The sequence below is a fragment of the Seriola dumerili genome, unplaced genomic scaffold (assembly GCF_002260705.1).
Source record: "Seriola dumerili isolate Sdu_G_001 unplaced genomic scaffold, Sdu_1.0 BDQW01000242.1, whole genome shotgun sequence".
In the NCBI taxonomy this organism is placed as follows: Eukaryota; Metazoa; Chordata; class Actinopteri; order Carangiformes; family Carangidae; genus Seriola; species Seriola dumerili.
This window is the reverse complement of record NW_019174497.1, coordinates 158066-176142: the sequence shown is the minus strand read 5'-3', so window position 1 is coordinate 176142 and position 18077 is coordinate 158066. Positions and strand designations below refer to the sequence as shown.

At 40.7% G+C, this 18077-nt stretch overlaps 1 protein-coding gene across 1 annotated transcript in view; it reads left to right on the top strand.

Annotated features, from left to right (window-relative positions):
• LOC111229559 (synaptotagmin-7-like) overlaps positions 1-18077 on the top strand; it is a 67466-nt gene that overhangs the window by 17905 nt on the left and 31484 nt on the right. Inside the window, exon 2 of the mRNA XM_022755918.1 lies at positions 10068-10171. Coding sequence (XP_022611639.1) covers positions 10068-10171 — 104 coding nt within the window. The remainder of the gene's footprint in view (positions 1-10067; positions 10172-18077) is intronic.

Sequence of the window (18077 nt, the reverse complement as noted above, 5' to 3'; positions counted from 1 at the left end):
CATCCTCCCCTCATCAGCCCTCCTAACACCACTGGTGAAAAGGTTGTGGTCACAGGCGAGTAATCAGTCATCACACCAGCCGAGGGCACAAGTTAGTCAGTGGGGAAAGTGTTGTGTCACTTGCAGAAAGACAAAGACATTCATAGGCAGACATACAGATGCAGAGACAGGCACACACAGCTACCATCAGGTCACGTGAGTTCTATCTTTTAGTGGCTTTTTTATGGAGTCTAAAGGGAGAGGACTTTGGCTGGGTTGTGGCAGAGTCAATGCTCTAACCTCTAGCTAGAGGCTAGAGGGTTTGCAGTGCCCTGGGTTTTTACTGCCTGGTCTGTCCAGACAGGTAATAAAGTGCTTTTTACAGGAAGTCTTTCATTTAATGAAGAAGGCAAAGGTAGAGGCCTCCAGGTAGTCATGAATCTAAATTAATTAATTTCTGACAAATGTCTGTTTGGCTTTTTCACATGAACTTTGCTCCATAGATGTGTGTCTGTTTCGGTCATGAATAATTGTATAAACGTCTTAAGCTAAGCCCATTGTGTAGTTGCGTGGTGTTTGATGAGATTTTACATAAACCGGAACAGAGATGCTGCGACTAGGCTGCTTCACTGTCACTTGACTGTCATTTAGCTGTCATTCAATTAAAGTTGCACTTGTCCTGCCAATACTTTAATTACACCCTCAATAATTGTTTTTTCATTTTTGAAGGAGTGAGAATATTTAGGCTAATATTTTTTATGTGAGTAGGGGTGGTAGAAATTGGACATAGATACAAAAGTGTACACACACACACACACACACATACATACACACACAGACACAAACACAAACACAAACACACATACCATGAATGCAACTCTGCCCTGTATCCTTAGGCAAATACAATTGACTTTGACTTGGATTAGATTTTATAATGCCACCCACATAATACATCTGGAGCATCCGAGACCTCTTTGTCTTGGTTGATGTCACCAGCAGCGAGCTGATGATGTGGGCAGATGGGGACTGTAGGCCTGTATGCATATGCACAAGCTTCACAAATTGCTCCTCAATGGCATTACAGTTGAGTCCCTCTTCCCTCACTCCCACTCTGCTTTTCCTGCACTGTTCTCTCTCCACTTTCTTGGTTTCCTCACATCCCGAAAGCGCATGTGTTCCCACTCATGTCACTGTGCTTAAGCTGTGTCAAGTGGAAGAATATGCGTGTGTGTGTGTGTGTGTGTGTGTGTATGTGTTCAGGAACATGGGCACATGTGCACATGTGCATCTACCCATTTTTAGAAAGGCAGTAACTAAAACATAACTTTCAACGCAGATGGTAAAGAGGATATGGCAATGAATAAGAAGTTAAAGTGAAGTGTAGAGGAGAAGAAGGTTACAGAAGGTGAATGCTGAGGGGGTGTAGGAAAGTTTGACGGACAAAATGTTTGGCTACACACAAGACTATTGACATTTCAGGCCTCGATGGAGATGACAGTTGGAAAAAGAGAGAAAGTGGAAGAAATGTGACCTGTGCAACCGTACAGTAAGTAGGCAGGGCAGATCTGTCAAGCTTTGGATTTCTCCACATATTAAAGTGATTTGCATGTTTAACAAGTTTACGGGGCGGTGCCTTTTTTTAGCCCTTCCAAAACCAAAAATGCAAACTGCAGTAGCTACAGTAGTAACCAGGTGTTATTTCCATGGCAGAGGAGCAAATCATGAACTAACTTTTTTGTGGTGTGTGATGACAGGATGTCTATTGTGTAGTATTCACCCATTGTGCTGAAGCCAGTCCCAGAAGCTATCACAGTTAAGGTAACGTTAGCAGCTTTTATTACTATTATTTTCTCTTGTAACATTAAAAATATGGAAAGATACTGTTTGAAGATTAACACAAGAATAAACAGGATTATTGGAGAGTGAAATAAAAGTCTGATATCTTACATTTTTTAAAACTCTACATGTAATACTATAGGATTAACTAGCTCTACACTGCAATACAAGAACGAGGCTTTCTTTATTCCTTTTTCTTCCACGTTGATCATTGATTGATTTTCAAAGATTTTAGAATGAAACATTAAAAAGTCAGCTGGAGACAGTGTTTTCATCCAACTCCTGGAGCTAATGTTAGCTTAATGCCTCTAGATACAGCTGTTAAAATCTGTCAGCAATAGATGTCAAAACTGCCGATCGCTTTTGCCTTTGTCTGAGTTCAAGAACTCACTGTTTTAAAAGTTACTATTAATTCTGAGAGGAATTCTGTACAGTATGAGAACAGGAAACCGGCTGGGCAAAATATGAACATGAACATAAAAGAACACTCCCCACTGAAAAGGTGGGGAGAAGAAGTTTTGTAAAACAATTCAGTGAGGCGCTGTTTTATTGCAAGCCCTAACCCTGCTTACAGCAAATAAAGAAGGCTATATATAGGCAATTTAATGCCCCTGAACCTGGAATAATGTTAGTCATGGCTGATTTAGTTTACAGCTCACAAGCTCATTACTGAGATGGACACTAGTCTACCTCCAGAGTATCAACAGCCACTACGTGGACTTAAGTCAATAAAGTCAAGGGCATCAGTGGGGCGGGTGAGTAATAGGTTGTTTATAACTGTGTGAAGCAGCTAGAAGATCCTAAAGCTGTGGGGCCACTAAACAGAAGAAGCTCGTTCAGCTTGATCAGGTTTCTGGAATTTATAACAGCCATTTGTCCCAGTATGACACTCAGGGAGGTGAAATATGGGAGGGTGTGGGGGTCACTCTGTCACGAGGAACATAGAGCCAAGAGGTACAACTGTAGGAGGAAATTAATCAAGTATCATACTTAATATTTCCCTTCCATCATGACAGATCTGGAACAGTTCAGTTACCTAGATATGAAATTAGCTAGTAAACTGCACAGGTTACTGTGCACCACTAGAATAATATCCAAGCAGGCAGATGAGTTAGCCTCTTTTAAAGTAGTGTTTTGGAATCATCCTGTGATATATGACTCTGATCCATTATTAATGTGGCTTTGATACGAGGCAGGGGCACTTACAAATCGGAAAACAAGTTGGCCTGTTAGAAGGCAGGGGAGAGTGTCCTTGGTAAATGTATTGAGTCCTTCTTGTGGCATATATGAAAGTCATCCATTTCAATCTGACCAGTTAATTCAGTCTTTCTGAGGCAGTGCTGGGGGAGAAAATTGTGGAAGAGACACTGATAGATTATGTGATAGATGAAGACCATGCATACTGTATAAAGTCCTTATCAAAGGCATCGAGACAAATACATCCAACTAAAACATTATCTTTATCGCTCAGAATTAAAAAAAAGATAACATTCATTTACATCCCACTGAGATCACGACATTGAAGAAAGTTAGTTCAAAATCATTTTGATGATTTCAGTTTCTGGAAACCAGACCTTCACAATTGAAAAAATAATCTAATATACAGTTTCCAACAGGAAACTGAATGAATGGATCAGGCTGTAAGAAAATTAAGAAAAAAAAAGAAACTGTACAAATTCAGACTGAGCTAATGCCTCTTTAACTATCTTGAAAGGGAAAATATTCAGTAATCACACATTTATTATTTGTATTGCAGTATGTCATTTTGACAGAATTATACAGTCCTACTTACAACACAGAAGCTAAGCTGTTCATTGAGCATCTTACTGTGAGCAGGCTGCTGGTTGTTTTTCACAGACACTCCTGAGTATTTACCAAAGGCATACAGTAGATAGGAAAACTGACGATTTCTGAAATGTCGGACAAGTAATTTATGTATTTATTAGTTTATTAATTTATTTGTTGACACTTAAATAATTACATAAAAATATCTATGCCACAGAATATCTAAGATATATTAGGGAAATGTAGTATTTTTTACACAAGTATATTAGTGTGCTGGACAAAACAGCATCTCTTTCATCTGTTGTATTTAAGTTTATTCTATATTTACATCAGTTGTATGGCAGAAACAGAAAAATACCAAACTTGATTGCGTTCCCTTGTAACTATATTAAAGCATTATCACAGTCTCAGTTCACTTACACCCTGAGTGTCTATATTCTTTAATTTATTCACTCATTCTGTGTCAGAGGTGCTAATAAGACGATGGTGCCATTATAGGTGACACCAGGCATGTGTCACATGACGTTTTGCTGGTCCAGCTCCAACCTGGCTTGTCACTTTGCTGAGATGGATCCTATCCCTCATCTGAGAGCAGACAGAACGTGGGTGGCAGTCCTCTTACTCTCGCTGTGAAACAGCCTCTGTGACAGCACAGCAGTGCCACAGCTGAGCCACAGGGAGCATATAGGGACAGAGAACCAGCAAAGCATCCCTCTACCCTACAGGGGATGCAAGAGACACTCACTCTCACCACAGGTGCTCTCCACCTGTCAAAATTTCAGTGGTTGCTCTACACATCCCTATGATTTGCAGCACATGGGGCTCCACTGTGGACTCGAATTTCCAAGTGGTTAAAGGACCATACCAGAATCTTGCCTGTTTTTCCCCCATTTACTGCAACCTGCATACATTTCCCAAAGCTTCCCATGGCTTTTATACAAGGATGAATGGATGTTCCCTTTACCTTCCATGGATCAAATTACTTTTGATGCTTGCTGCCAACTTTCATGAGATAGATAATCCATCACAGTCAACATTTTGTTGTCTGTATTGTTTCTCGCAGTTATGGTGCACGTTAATATAACATAAACATAAAACACCAAGAATAGAGAGTTCCCTGCCAAACAATAAGTAAAATCAAGATAAGTATGTTGTCACAAGATAAAACTTGGGAACACAACCGATAAGCAAATGAGATCATGGGATCATGTTTTTTTGCTAAAGTACAGTAATGGATTCTCTGAACTTCCTATCAGCTCTTACTAAACTGTTATTACAAGCTGCGGCAACGTGTGGCTGGTTATGTTTTCACCTTGTGAGTCTGTGTGTGTGTGTGTGTGTGTGTGTGTGTGTCATCATGGTCCTAGAGACACTTACTGCAGCAGGAACCAGCACAGAGGTGGTACTTCAGCAGGTTTTTATATGTCTGTCTGTTGGTGGACAAATTTTGCATCACAAACGTACAAGATACAGTCAGGAAACTTTTCAGGTGTGTAGTTCAGATCGTATTGAAGGCCGAGATGGGTTGTCTCAGAATGTCAGCATGTTGACGGGTGTTGTGACTGGTGTGATCCCATATAGCTTTATTATAGCTCGTAGCTGCACACCCCACCAAGTGGTCCCTTTGTTTAAAGAGCTGCAGGAAGGCTTCAAAATGATGTCTGCATGAAGGAGGGAACTGTCAATCATCTATCCTGCATCCTACTTGAAATGATGTTCTGTCTCAAGCAAATACCTGAACCTTGGCCAAGCTGACTGGCTTTACAACAGCACTGAAAGGGCTAAAGCATGCCAAAACAACAGGTCATCCTTTGAGCATGCCACAGCAGTGGTAGAAACCACCTCAGAGCTCACTGTGTGAAATGTCACCTCATCAGTTTATTTGACAATGACATTATTTACCTGGAACCATAGTAAATACTCATTTTATCCACATCTCCTCTCTTGAATCAATTTTACGCTCTTTCCACACAAATTATTTTGTGCGGCTGAGGAGAAATATTTAGTTTTGAAGGGCCTCATATGCATGTGCTGTTTACTACCACTCAGTCTTTTGTCTTGAGAAATAACTCTAAAACAAAAGCAATAAACTGCAGCGCAGAATTGAGCCAGAAGGTAGATTGAAGCAATTTGAAATACTCAGTATTGCAATTTAACTGGAAGTAAGTAACATTTTGCTGTTGCACACAGATTCTGCCTCAGAGGGGGGGGGCAGACTGTAAAGATGCCTGAGTGACATCTGAGGATTACCCTGGCTATAAAGAGGGCAGAACCCAGGCTCCTGTACAAGGAGGGGGGCACTTTGAAGTGGCGATTAGGCTATGAGCTTTGCACCCAGAGCTTCTGAGGCACTGCCCTCTCCACCTCAGTCAGAGCGTAAGGATGCGGTGTGGCAGCTTTGCTGACTGGACACTGCTCCAGTTCCGCCTGTCCAATTAGCAATTTCTTCTACCCCTGAGGACTGGTCCCTTTCTGCTTGGCTTAGCTCACTGCATGTGGGCCAGATCACCTACATGTACTGTGCCACTCTACATAACCACAGTAATGCTTGTTGCACTCAGTGCTGCAATGCACTAGAACACTTCGATCCTCAAGACTCTGCCCTTTGATATATTCTGCAGGTTTCGTCTTTGCCTCACTTAAATGTCCATATTTAACCTCCTGCATGACTTGTTTTCTGTTGTCCTCCTCACTGAAAGATCATTGCAAACTCATTTACACCGTCATTGTCACTGCTCGCTCCTGTGCATGGAGCCAATTATTTTCTCTTATATATGAAAGAAATAGCCACAGAAATCTAAAACAAACAAGCAACTTTCAAGTTCAAGTGTGCTCTGACTTCTAAAGGCTTCTGATCAAAGGGTTCAATGGCTTGTTCAGTTCACTTGTCAGTTTTACTGAGTGGTGCAATTTTACAAGTGATTCATCACCCTCCATTTGGAAGGATTTTTCATTCCTTACCTAGTTAAAATATATTAAGGATTATATTATATTATTAAATGCTACATTAGCTGTTCTCGTGAAATTGTCCGCTTATTCCAGTTGTAGCACACAAACACCTTTTTATCTTTCACCTCACCAGTGCGTCACCTGCTAGAGTATTTCAAGCCACAAGTTTTGTTTTGTTCAAGGGGAAAGATAAATTGAATTTCCTGAGTGCTGTGATAGCTGTATGTAGTGCAGGCTTCTTATACGCTAATGATGCCTCTTTTTCTCCACAGCTATAGTGCTGAAGATTTGCATATCTCCTTAATACCTCAACACAGTGTTTTTTTCCTACCTCTTATTCCTCTGCACTACCTGCTCACGGTGCTTCTCTGTAGTTTCTAAAAAGGAAGTTATATTCCATGAAGTGGGAAGCAGAAACCAGCTGTCCATTACTGAGTGCAATAACGTGGCCTCTTTAGATGCTGCATTTTATTTGGAAGCTTTTTACTCCCACAGCTCTCATGACTGACACAGATCATAAACCGTACCACTCTCCACCCCACCCTCTGACCTTCAGAGAGAACACAGGGCTGTAGGACAGGGCCCTACATCAGCAGCTGCTGCCTTTCACAGATCTACCTGACTCTCCAAGCCCTTCAAAAACCTGAACATCCATCACTGAGGCACTTAGTGCACAATCTAGCTGGAGACTAGCTCTCCTTATTTAAGATCCATTGCTGATGCTGTAGTATCTAATGGACTCAACTTCATGGACCTCTCTATGAATATACAGTAGCAGAGTATATAGCCTGTGTCTATTTCTGAACATCTGTGAATGGAGATATTCATCATTCAGGAGCTGCATGTGTTTCACTGACCCTCTCTTACTCAGGAGGGTTTGGACGTGTGTCTTTACCATTAGCATCTTTTTTGACTGCAGATAAATAATGTGGGCACATGTGTAACAACTTGTAACGAACATTGCGCTGATTATATCTATACTTTCACAATCAGAACAAGATCAGTCAAGTAGGCTTGATTCTTTTCCAGTCTGGGGCAGCTGCTGTTGTCAGGAGATAAACTCACATAGTGTGGGATGTTTTAGATGTTTAGGATTTTTATCTTTGGGTGGTAGGTGCATGGGCAGATTTCCAACCACCAGAGTTCAACTCCTGCTGGCAGTACCTACCACAAGTGGCTCCTACTGTTTGGTTGAAGCACTGTGCCACCTGCAAGGGATGGTGTAGGATCCAAACTTTGTGAAGAGTGTTAATCCTTAGTTGGCCCGTGTTTCTGATCTCATGCTCACACCTCACACTGCTCTTGTAGAAAGCAAAGAAAGGTGTAATAATACACTGCAGCTTGTACAGAGTCAACTCGATGAAAAAGATCATTCTAATAGAAAATCCTTCCACAGTTGGAAAAGTATGTAAGCAAGTAACTACCTTAAAGTGACCATTAAAGGCCAAATGTGGAGTTTTTGGCCACTGCTAGTGCTACAGAACAATGTTTTTATGACTGGGTCCTTGTTACGTTTACATGTGGGTGATGAGGTACACATTCCTACCAATAGATTCATGCTATTTCATTCATCTACAGGTGGCAGTATGCACCAAAAAAACACAGATATAGACTAAAAAAGACAGGGAAGAGGAAGACAGTTACCAATTAAACATGTCTGTAAATGATAAAGGTTTTAAATTTAAATAAAAAATCTGTTTAGTTTTATGAAGAAGGAAATGCAAGTTTGTTACACCTCAAGGATACACACAATGGATTTGATTAGAAACGCTGAATGCTTGTAGAAATTTTGTTCGTAAGAAAACTCCATATAGCCCCTTTAATATTGTAAAAAATGCCAGGAACATGATTATATTTCTGGGTGCGCTACCAGTAACACATATAGATAAAACAGAATTGTCACTCACTCTGAGTAGAGGGGAATTAAAAAGATTTTTATCTCTTGCTTCATGATCTAGTCCATTTCATTTGTTCCCATATGATTCATTTTTATGACTGAAACATAGAAAATTGCGAGTTGGAGAAAAATTAACAAGACAATTTACTGTATCTCGGTTTTACTGAAGACTCGCTGCATGCTGCAAAGTTCATTCACCTCCATCTCTTCCTGTGGAGTATACAGTCTGTGTTGCCCACGTTTCTCCATCCAAGATTTTTCCTTTGTTTCTTTGTCATTTCTATAACAGATTTCAGTACAAATGCACAAAGCTAAATGGTTCTTTTTTGGTCTGATTGTCTGTCACTAAGAGTCTAGTCATCATCTATCTGTCATTAAGTTTGCTGTCCATTGTCTTAGCTGTTGCGTTTGTGCTCACTATTTTTTGACTGTATGTGGCCTCAGGTGTCACTTGAAAACAGCAGCTGAGGCTGAGGGAAGACTGTGGAATACTATGCTGGTCCCATTCTGATTTTTCCATATGAAACAAGTATACCTGCCACTCTTCCTCCTTTTTGAGCTCGTCTGTTCCCAGAGGACATGGTGAGGTGGAGAATAAAGCACAGATATGATGGAGGAGTGAGATGAAAAGGCCAGTTGTGACAAGCAAAGGGAGAGAAGCAGACAGCAATTGGGGAGAAGACAAACCCAGTTGCTGAAAGGAAAGCATGGGTGTTTGTCAGTGTTTGTCACTCAGCGGTGCGAAAACGCATTCTGACACCCATTTATCACTGTATATTTAGGAATCAGAATTGTTAGAAGGAAATCACAAATTTGAATACATTAGCATCTTCCCCGCTGTGCAAATATCAAAGCTCAATGAGGCTTTATATCCCTGTCCTCCAAAGAGAAGGCCACTCACTTGTTTAAATGTGGAGAACTAACTAAACGCAGAGTGCTCGCGAGGGTAGATCCACTTATTGCCACTATCATAACCAGCATGTAAACACACTCAGGCGCACAGGTGCATGTGTGAATCCTCTCTCTCTCTCTCACACACACACGCACACACGCACACACACTGAGACACAAGCGAGCAGCAATAGATGATGTTTTTTTATGACTCTCTTCCAGAGCCACATCTCTCACTGGGCATCTACTGATACCCATTAATCATGAGCTCTCTTGTATTGTCAGCCCAGCCTCCCCAGCCTCCACTCTGCAACCCCCCCACCCCCTTCACTTTCAGCCTGTCACTTAACAAGCTGTGACACTATGACAGTGATGTGTGTGCGAGTGAGTGATGCCTGGCTGCAGCCCTTATTTGTAAGGTATTGAAATGCTCCGGCACGAAGCGGGTAGTGCTGAGATTGTGGCTCCTTATGACAGAATGTAAAAATGGCAGCTTTGCCTTGGCTATTAAATTAAAGAGGGAGGGAGATGGCCCAGCTTTGTTTTAGGGTTGCTCCATTTGAAAACCTGATTTACCGTGGTATACAATCAGCTCTGTAGCGAAAAAAAAATCCTGTGTTTTTATTGTACACACAATGAAGAAAATATATCCCTGTATGCACAAAAGCATCACTCATCTTCTCTCTCTCTCTCTCTGCCTCCCTGTTTCTTTGTGTGTTTATGTGCACAGGCTCAGTGTCCCTCAGTGTGTTCCTGGTCTCCCTCGCAGTGACAGTGTGTGCTGTTTGGCTGGTGGCTCTTTGTGGCGTCTGTGGTTGGTGTCAACGCAAGCTGGTGAGTTTACACACACACACACACGCACACGCACACGCCCACACACACACACACACACACACACACACACACACACACACACACACACACACACATGAACACTCAAGCTTCACTAACAGATATATGTAGTTCCCACTCACATGTGTTGCTTTAATAATCAGAGAGCCTTAATAAACATTGTCTGCTGTGAGTTTACTAGAAGAGGACACTTTGCTGCTCTGGAGCTAGCACAATGTGTGCATATATTAAGAAAATCTGTGCAAATATTATGTGCAGTCTCATTGAAGCAAGAATTTTCTGTCACAAGACACTTATTAATGAAGACATATTAAGAGCTGTGGAAGAAGAATTCAGATCTTTCACATCATTAAAAGTATCGATATGACATCTAAACATACTCCTTCATTCAAAATCCTATTGTACAAACATGGAAGTAACGTGTAAAGGGCAAAATGTACTTCAAGTTTCAAAAGCAAGAGAGTATCACAAGATAAATCTAAGGGGTTGTAAGATGATTAATGGAGTGGGAACCAAGAAAAACTCTGCAAATTTGTTTTCATTCTTGGACTTAACTGAATCTTCTGTGTCTTGTGAAATATTGCACTGTTCGACCTCTTTCAGTTACAAACAATTATTTAAATGAAACACTCAGAAATGCAGCTGAGTAAAGTTTCATAAAATGGAAATGCACACGTAAAGCAGAAGTACTTCAAGACTGTACTTGAGTGAATATACTTGTTTACTTTCCACCACTGCATATAACTGTAGAGAGTTGGCCACGGTTAAATCGGTGTCACATGACCACAACAGCTTCAGCAGTCCAGACTCAAACTAATTAATCTCCCAGACATTAGCAGCTACAACATTAGTAAAACTGTGCTGATACAGCATCAGTACCAGGCCACGCATCGAGGAGAAACAGAACGCAGATCAAGCAGACTGACCTCTGATAGAGGGCATGTCATTGTGATTATGTGGTATGAAATGTGATTGATTAAAGGAAGGCAACTAGTCATTAGGCAGACAGAGCTGTTCGGCTAAGTGCCTCTTCACTTGACTGATTTTTTTTAGATTTGCATGCCTTTAAAGTTAATTGATTTCTGATTCATCCTGTGCTTGTACAACCCAGAAACACCGGTCACCTATTTCAACTTTAATGTTGGCTCCAACTCTTACTTGTTTCAGCTCACGATCGCACTGCTGTGAAACTTATTGGACCACAGATGGCAGGATTAGGCGTTGCAGCAGGCTCTGCACACCACACGCCTCGCTACATAGTGTAATTGGCATTGCTATTGAATCACCAGCGAGGTGACTGTACCTAGATTACTCGTTGATGCCATTATGATGTATATGAACCGAGAGGGAGAAATGATCTGTGCTGAAATGAACGTGCTACAACACAGTCTTTCTATTGTTTGCTTCAGTGGAACATCGTGTTATATTTGATATTCCACTTTGAAGTAAATGGAGCAGTGAATGACTTCTAGTTTCCTGCTGTGGATGGAGGTAGTTCTGCTGCAGCACCTTCGAAAGTCCCCCAGGTCCTCTTCGGAGCACTGCTGTAAATGGATCTTATTTCCATCCTGTGACTGTGCCTTGCAGCAGCCACAGAGCAGCAGCGGGCTGGGATAGGGGGACGAACTATTGGCCTTATGACCCTTTGAAGGCCACTATCAACTACGTCCTCGTGCACAAGATGATGTGCTTCTATCTAAGTGGAGACACTGTTTGTGCATGCTTTACAGGGCATCTTACCCTGAGCCCTTATCTGGGGTGTATGTGCATGTGTGTTTGTGTTTGGTGGTGGTGGTGGGGAGGCACCTTAGAGTGGCACTAAGATGTTAATTAAGGCCTTTGTAGTCTTGGACCACTTACTTTGGAGAAAATGTCATCTGCCCACCGCTGTGAAACTACATCAAACAAGATGCTTAATGTACAAAATAATAAAGTGCGACTGAGATAAATGCCAGTCATTTCTATGATGATAAATGTGTTATTGATGACACACTGTGCTATGACAAAGCACAAATGCTACTAATCTTGTTAAAATATAATTTTCTCACATTAATATCCTCATCCTTGAGGTGTGTTATTTTCTATATGTGACTAACAGCCATGAAGGCTCAGCAGCTATACAATCTGTCATATTACAGACACTCCCTCACTTCCCTTGATCCTTTTATCTCTTTTACTTTCCATGGTAGCACTATATTCCCTGAGCGCATGATTAGTATGTATGTACAGAATAATTTGCATAAACACAGTTACTTTGAACAGAGCCACTTCATTATAGATGCATACTGTATCTAGTGCACTATACATTCATGCAGGCTGATTTTCCATGCACAAAGATTCCTCATTAGTTAAAAAGTGCTCAGTACTTATTGGGCGTTTAACATGAAGCTACGACAGGCCCATCCACATGTGAAACTTTCATTTTTGATATTTCTGAGTGTGCTCTTTGACAGTGTCAGCTTTCATAAGAGCAAATTTTTGCCAGAAGCTTCACGTGTCAGTTGCGAGTGGGCCCATGCCAGTTTTGGTTATGATTCATAGGTTAATAGACAAGACATTTTGGGTGAGTGTTGCTTTCGGTGTTTTAGCTTTGGCAACCAGTGCAATGGGCTTTATTTTAAAAGTCCTCATGTGCAGTCATCCCGAAGCCTTCCTCCTGCTTGGCTTTCTGTTATCTAAGCCCCCTGGAAGTACTGTGCATTGAATGTTATCGTCTCCTTCTGTTGGCCTGAGAGTCTGTTTTTAGAATATGTGCTAATCCAATGTCATTTTTATAAGTGACTTCGCATGTTTTTTTTTTGTTTTTTTTTACTCAGGTTTTACAGCAATTATTCTTGTGTATTGTGTGGTTTATTGTTTTCCTGTCTGTCTTTAAAGGTGGTAAGGAGAACAACAAAGCAAAAACACAAATCATAATACGGCGAGTCACATGGTTATTAAGCTCCTGTGTTGTGGGGCTGATGATTGTCAGCAGGGGCTTGTGTTGTAGGTGTTGGGTGGGATTTTCGGATATCAGAGGTGGTGCAGCCAACATCTGTTTGAGCAGCAGTGGCTGTTTGGCATTCAGAAACCCTCCGCCTGCTCCTGTGAGCCCCTGTGCTGTTTGATCCGTGACATAGTTGTGTTGGAGTTGAGATTGGACCTGACCAGATTCACAGCCTGATTCAATCCCTGTTGGGCTTGTATCAACAACCTTCAGTATTTTGGTTGCACTAACTGAGAGTTAGGAGTTCACAGTTGTTAGGAAGATGATAGTAATTATGCCAATCAGAGGAGAGAGAAGATGTGTAAATGAATAATTATAGAATTTCAAAGGAGAATTGTCACAGTCCTTGGCAACATTATAATAACAGCACATTATGAGGATTTGAAGTCTTGACCTGTCACATCTAAGTGTCGGATGGTGTTGGCAGTGTTCCTGGTCATATGTAAATTTTTATGCGTTTCGGATTACACGCTTCTTGATGTCGGCGTTTACTACAGAAGAACACAGGTACAAAAAAGATGCTTCTACAGATGCTAAAAACGAACGATCATTTGGTGATTTAGCAGCGGACGACCATTTTAATAGTGCACTCCTCTCTAATTATGGTGTGATGTGGATAATATTGAGCGAGCATGTAGACTCTTGCTGCCTGCTAATTCACAGCAAACAAACACAGCTGGGTGTTGGAAGGCAGTGCACTGCCAACTGAGAGAGTGGTAGTTTCACTCTGTCCCCTCTCATGTCTGGATTCTTCAAGAAAACCCTCAGCGTCACCCTGGGCAGTCCAACACCAAAGTCTCTTCTCACTCATCTGCAGTGGTGTGGAGCCTCAGTGGGCCTCCTTCCCACTTTAATACATCAATTGTCACACCTGTGCACACTAAGTAAAATCAGCTGTTAAGTCACCAAGTAAATATGAATCTGTAGTGGCTATTATGGTATTCTATAAATGCATGTTTATAACACATTTAAGATAGTTTGCACATTCTGAAGTCTCAGCATATTTTAATGTAACTTCTGTGTAAAGCTCTCACTATGAGGTTTTCTAACATTGCTGAAAATGTTTGCTTCATTATACCCTGGGCATAAGACAAACATCTTACTACTCCAAATTAAAGGACGACATAAAGTGTTTTTCCACGTCCTCTGGAACGACATATAGAAGCGTTTTGTGGTCTGATGCCCCTGTTGCCAGGACAACATCATTTGTCTGTGCCTTTCAAAACTCTTACAGATCACTCTTTTATGATGTGTCGACTCTCTGGTTAAGGTTTGGGCACAAAAATGACTTGGTCATGGTAAATATGTAATTAGTTTAGACGAGGGAGAGGAGGTTGCGAATTAAAGTGACTACTTTGCTAAGGTTTGGGGAGCATCATTGTAACATGGTAACAATAATAACCAAGTGGTCAAGGTTAGGGAACAACTATGGTCGTGCAAATTGAAACAGCACAGTGATAGCACATCAGCTAGTGACTGTAATGAAGCCAGTGGTACAGCCTGTAATCTATTTTATGTTTTTGAACTGCTGCATAATTTGGTTCATGCAGGTTAAATATAATCTATTCATCTACCTTTACAACACCTCTTTTTTCCCTTTCTGCATATAAAAAATGTAGATAATATAGATAGAGCTGAATTACATTTGTAAACGGATCTATTTTGAGTTGTCCTGCTTTGTGACATTTTGTGCCCCATTTGTGATTCAATACTAGTATACATCAATGTGGCAATGATTGGGGGCTGGGGATAGATGAGTAGGAAGAGGCAGTACTGAAAAAGAATATGTCGGAGCAGCTCATTTAAAAAAAAAAAAAAAACTGTTTTTTTTGGGACTGTGAACTTTGTTGGAAATTCAAGAAAGGGAACTTTGAGCTAGATCTTGTGAAGAGTGAACATGCACAACACTGTGCTTGATGTTGTAGGGATTATGGTATTTCATAACAAAAGTGGATTTGGTTTCCAACAAGTGCTAGCTCAGGCGGTTGCACCATAGTAGTAGCATAACAACACTTTAGAAACTTCCACATATTTAAACCACGATCCATGTATATAAAAACGTAAGCCCAGTATTAAAAGTGAAAGCACAGGATAAGAACCTGTTATCACTCTCATGATTGACTGGTCTTTTCAGGGCATTCAGGGAGTCATGTTACATAATCGCTCTGTCTAACTTTTCTTATACTGCTGATCATTTAATTGCATCAGTGATATTTTTGCAGTAATTATTATACAACATTGCAATCTCATAAACTTTTATCTAGTCATAATGTTTCCAAAATGCCAAGGCCTTCCCTGAACCACTAGTCATAACCTTAGTCTGTTTCCAGATGTTTGGTTCTCTGATTTGTTGAGTAATTCAAATAGGTCTGATGTTTGTGGCTGTTTCTTCCTGTTGGAGAAATAATTAACTACTCTCAAACTGATTGACTGGTCTTTTCAGAGCCTTCAGGGAGTAATGGTACATAATTGCTCAGTCTAACTTTTCTGATTCAATTGCATCAGTAATATTTGTAAAAAGAATAATGAAACTGACACATATTGCTGAGAGGCTCTAATATTGTTTAAAAACTAAAAATAGTCAGTCAAACAATTTATTCGGCCGAAAGTAAAAGTTTATTTAGAATGTAAAATTGTAAAATTGTACATAAAAAACAATCTTAGTTCTAGGTTTTTATTTGCTCTATTTGCTCAATCTCACATTGAGGTACTGAGCTGATTTTCTTTATTGTTTCCTGCCTCCTGTCCATAGAGCTGGTGAGCTTTGTTATACTCATCACTATGGATTTCTGCAGCCTCCACACCTCCCTTGAAGATAGAAGCAAGTGTTTGTTATCCACTCGTGTGAATGAGCTGGAAGAAAGGTGTGGAAGAGATGGCTTTGAAGCTGTGTACATCTTTGTATGTTACTGTGTGTTAGTGTGTGTGTGTGTGTGTGTGTGTGTGTGTGTGTGTGTGGAAGACGATTGAGGGATTCAGTGCCCATTGCAGAGTCTATACGTCCCTCCTTGTTTTCACATCCAATCCACTTGGGACTCCCTGCCACTCATTGTTTCTCTCACTTCACTTTTCACACCTGTCCCTCCCTCCCTTCATCTCACATGCCACCCTGCACTGTCCTTGTTTTGTCTCTTCGCTTTGTCTTTTTTTTTTTAATTTGATTTCTATTTCCAGCTCTCACCCCTCTTTCTGTCCTGGACTCTCACTCTTCCTCCGTGTCTTCCCACCTTCCTGAAAATTTTACGATAGCATTGAATCATACATGAGTTTCCTTTGATAGCTAGTCCTCGTCTGACAGAAATTCAGTCAGTTTTGCCTCCCGAGAAATTGTCATGCCGGAATACAGAATACATTGTGGTGCTAATTGTATAATGATTTTTTGAAGAGTCTACCTCATGCAGATATTTTGTAGCTCGATGGTGGATTGTGTGCGTTATTGCGTTTTCAGATTGGTGTATGACATTATGTGTGGCGCTGTTTCATGTATTCAGTCAGCATGTCAAGCCAATGATAATAGCTATCACACGCCTAAAGCAGACTATAAAAAAGCAGGCTACTGTATAAAAGATCACGAATGCTCTCAATAATGTATCGGCTGAGAACACACTGACATGTTGTGATGTGTTCAGTTTATAGACTTAGTACATCCATGGCTTTGATAGTTTATAGAGGGACTGTTTATCTGGAAGTCAGTGTGTAAATTACAAACAAACCTCTTGTATGCAGCTGTTTAACTAGTCGTTCCTGTCAGATCTATGTTTATTCATTTGTTGACCTTTCTATTTCAGGTTACTGCTGATTATACAATAGATGAGCGGCTTTTGTTTCCTTGTGTGTGATGGATATCATTTTTGCACAGTAGCATCATGGTGGGCTTTATCAATTTTGCCCAGCAGTGTTATTGTCAACTCTGGCTTTGTAACAGGACCAACAGTATCCACAACCACAATACTGTGGACTGTAGTTTGAAACGATATCTGTTATCTGGCCCCTCATGGATTCTACATCAGTCTGCCTGTCAGGTTTTGAATCTCAATATATAGGCTGTGGCACGACTTGCATTTCCATACGCTCCTGCTATTTATGAGCACTCCATGCATCATAGATCTGAGTCAGTTCAGTCTCTGTCAGAAACTCGTACATAACCTCTGGCTGATTGCCTCTCTGTATTTTTAGTTTAGTGCTTGGATCAATGGGTTTGTATTTACATGAACAGGTTGGAGTATGGGCAGTTTTATATGGGCATATGCTACGCACTCTTAAAGAGCACTGATCATACCGTGGGTCAAAAAGGATTTTACAGGCACCTTTTTTTAAGAACCGTTGCTCTTGGTGTCTTCTTTGTTCTTTGTGCTGACCGATCAGGTCTAGATTTCTAGATGGACCTAAAACTGAGACCAGGACCTCATGATAATGGTGCCTTCCAGACCTTACCCGACTGACGCTGCCAAAAACTGAGACCCAAACCCAACAGCAAAAGGGTCTTTTGCAAAAAAAAAAAAAAGAAAAAAAAAAAAAAAAAAGTCAAAACAGTCAGTGGTAATAAAATAAATAAAATATACAAACTAGGCCAACATAATATGTCATGGCAGCCCAGCAGCAAAAAACTCAAGTAGCTTAAACCAACCAACGAGTCGTTATTTTTTGGATTACATCTTTAGTAGAAACAACACTATAGTCTGTCATGATAATAAATTATCTTACCTCTGTCAGGCTTTATCAAGATCAGCTTTGTTTTTTCCCCCTAGTTTATGTCTGATGAACGAAGCCATTGTCCTGTGCATTTCACATCTGCTCTAACAAAACAGCCATATTGTAGAGTTGAATAATATACAGCATTGCAATCTCTACAGGCTTTTGTCTATTCATAATGTTTCAAAAATGCCAAGGCCTTCCCTGAAT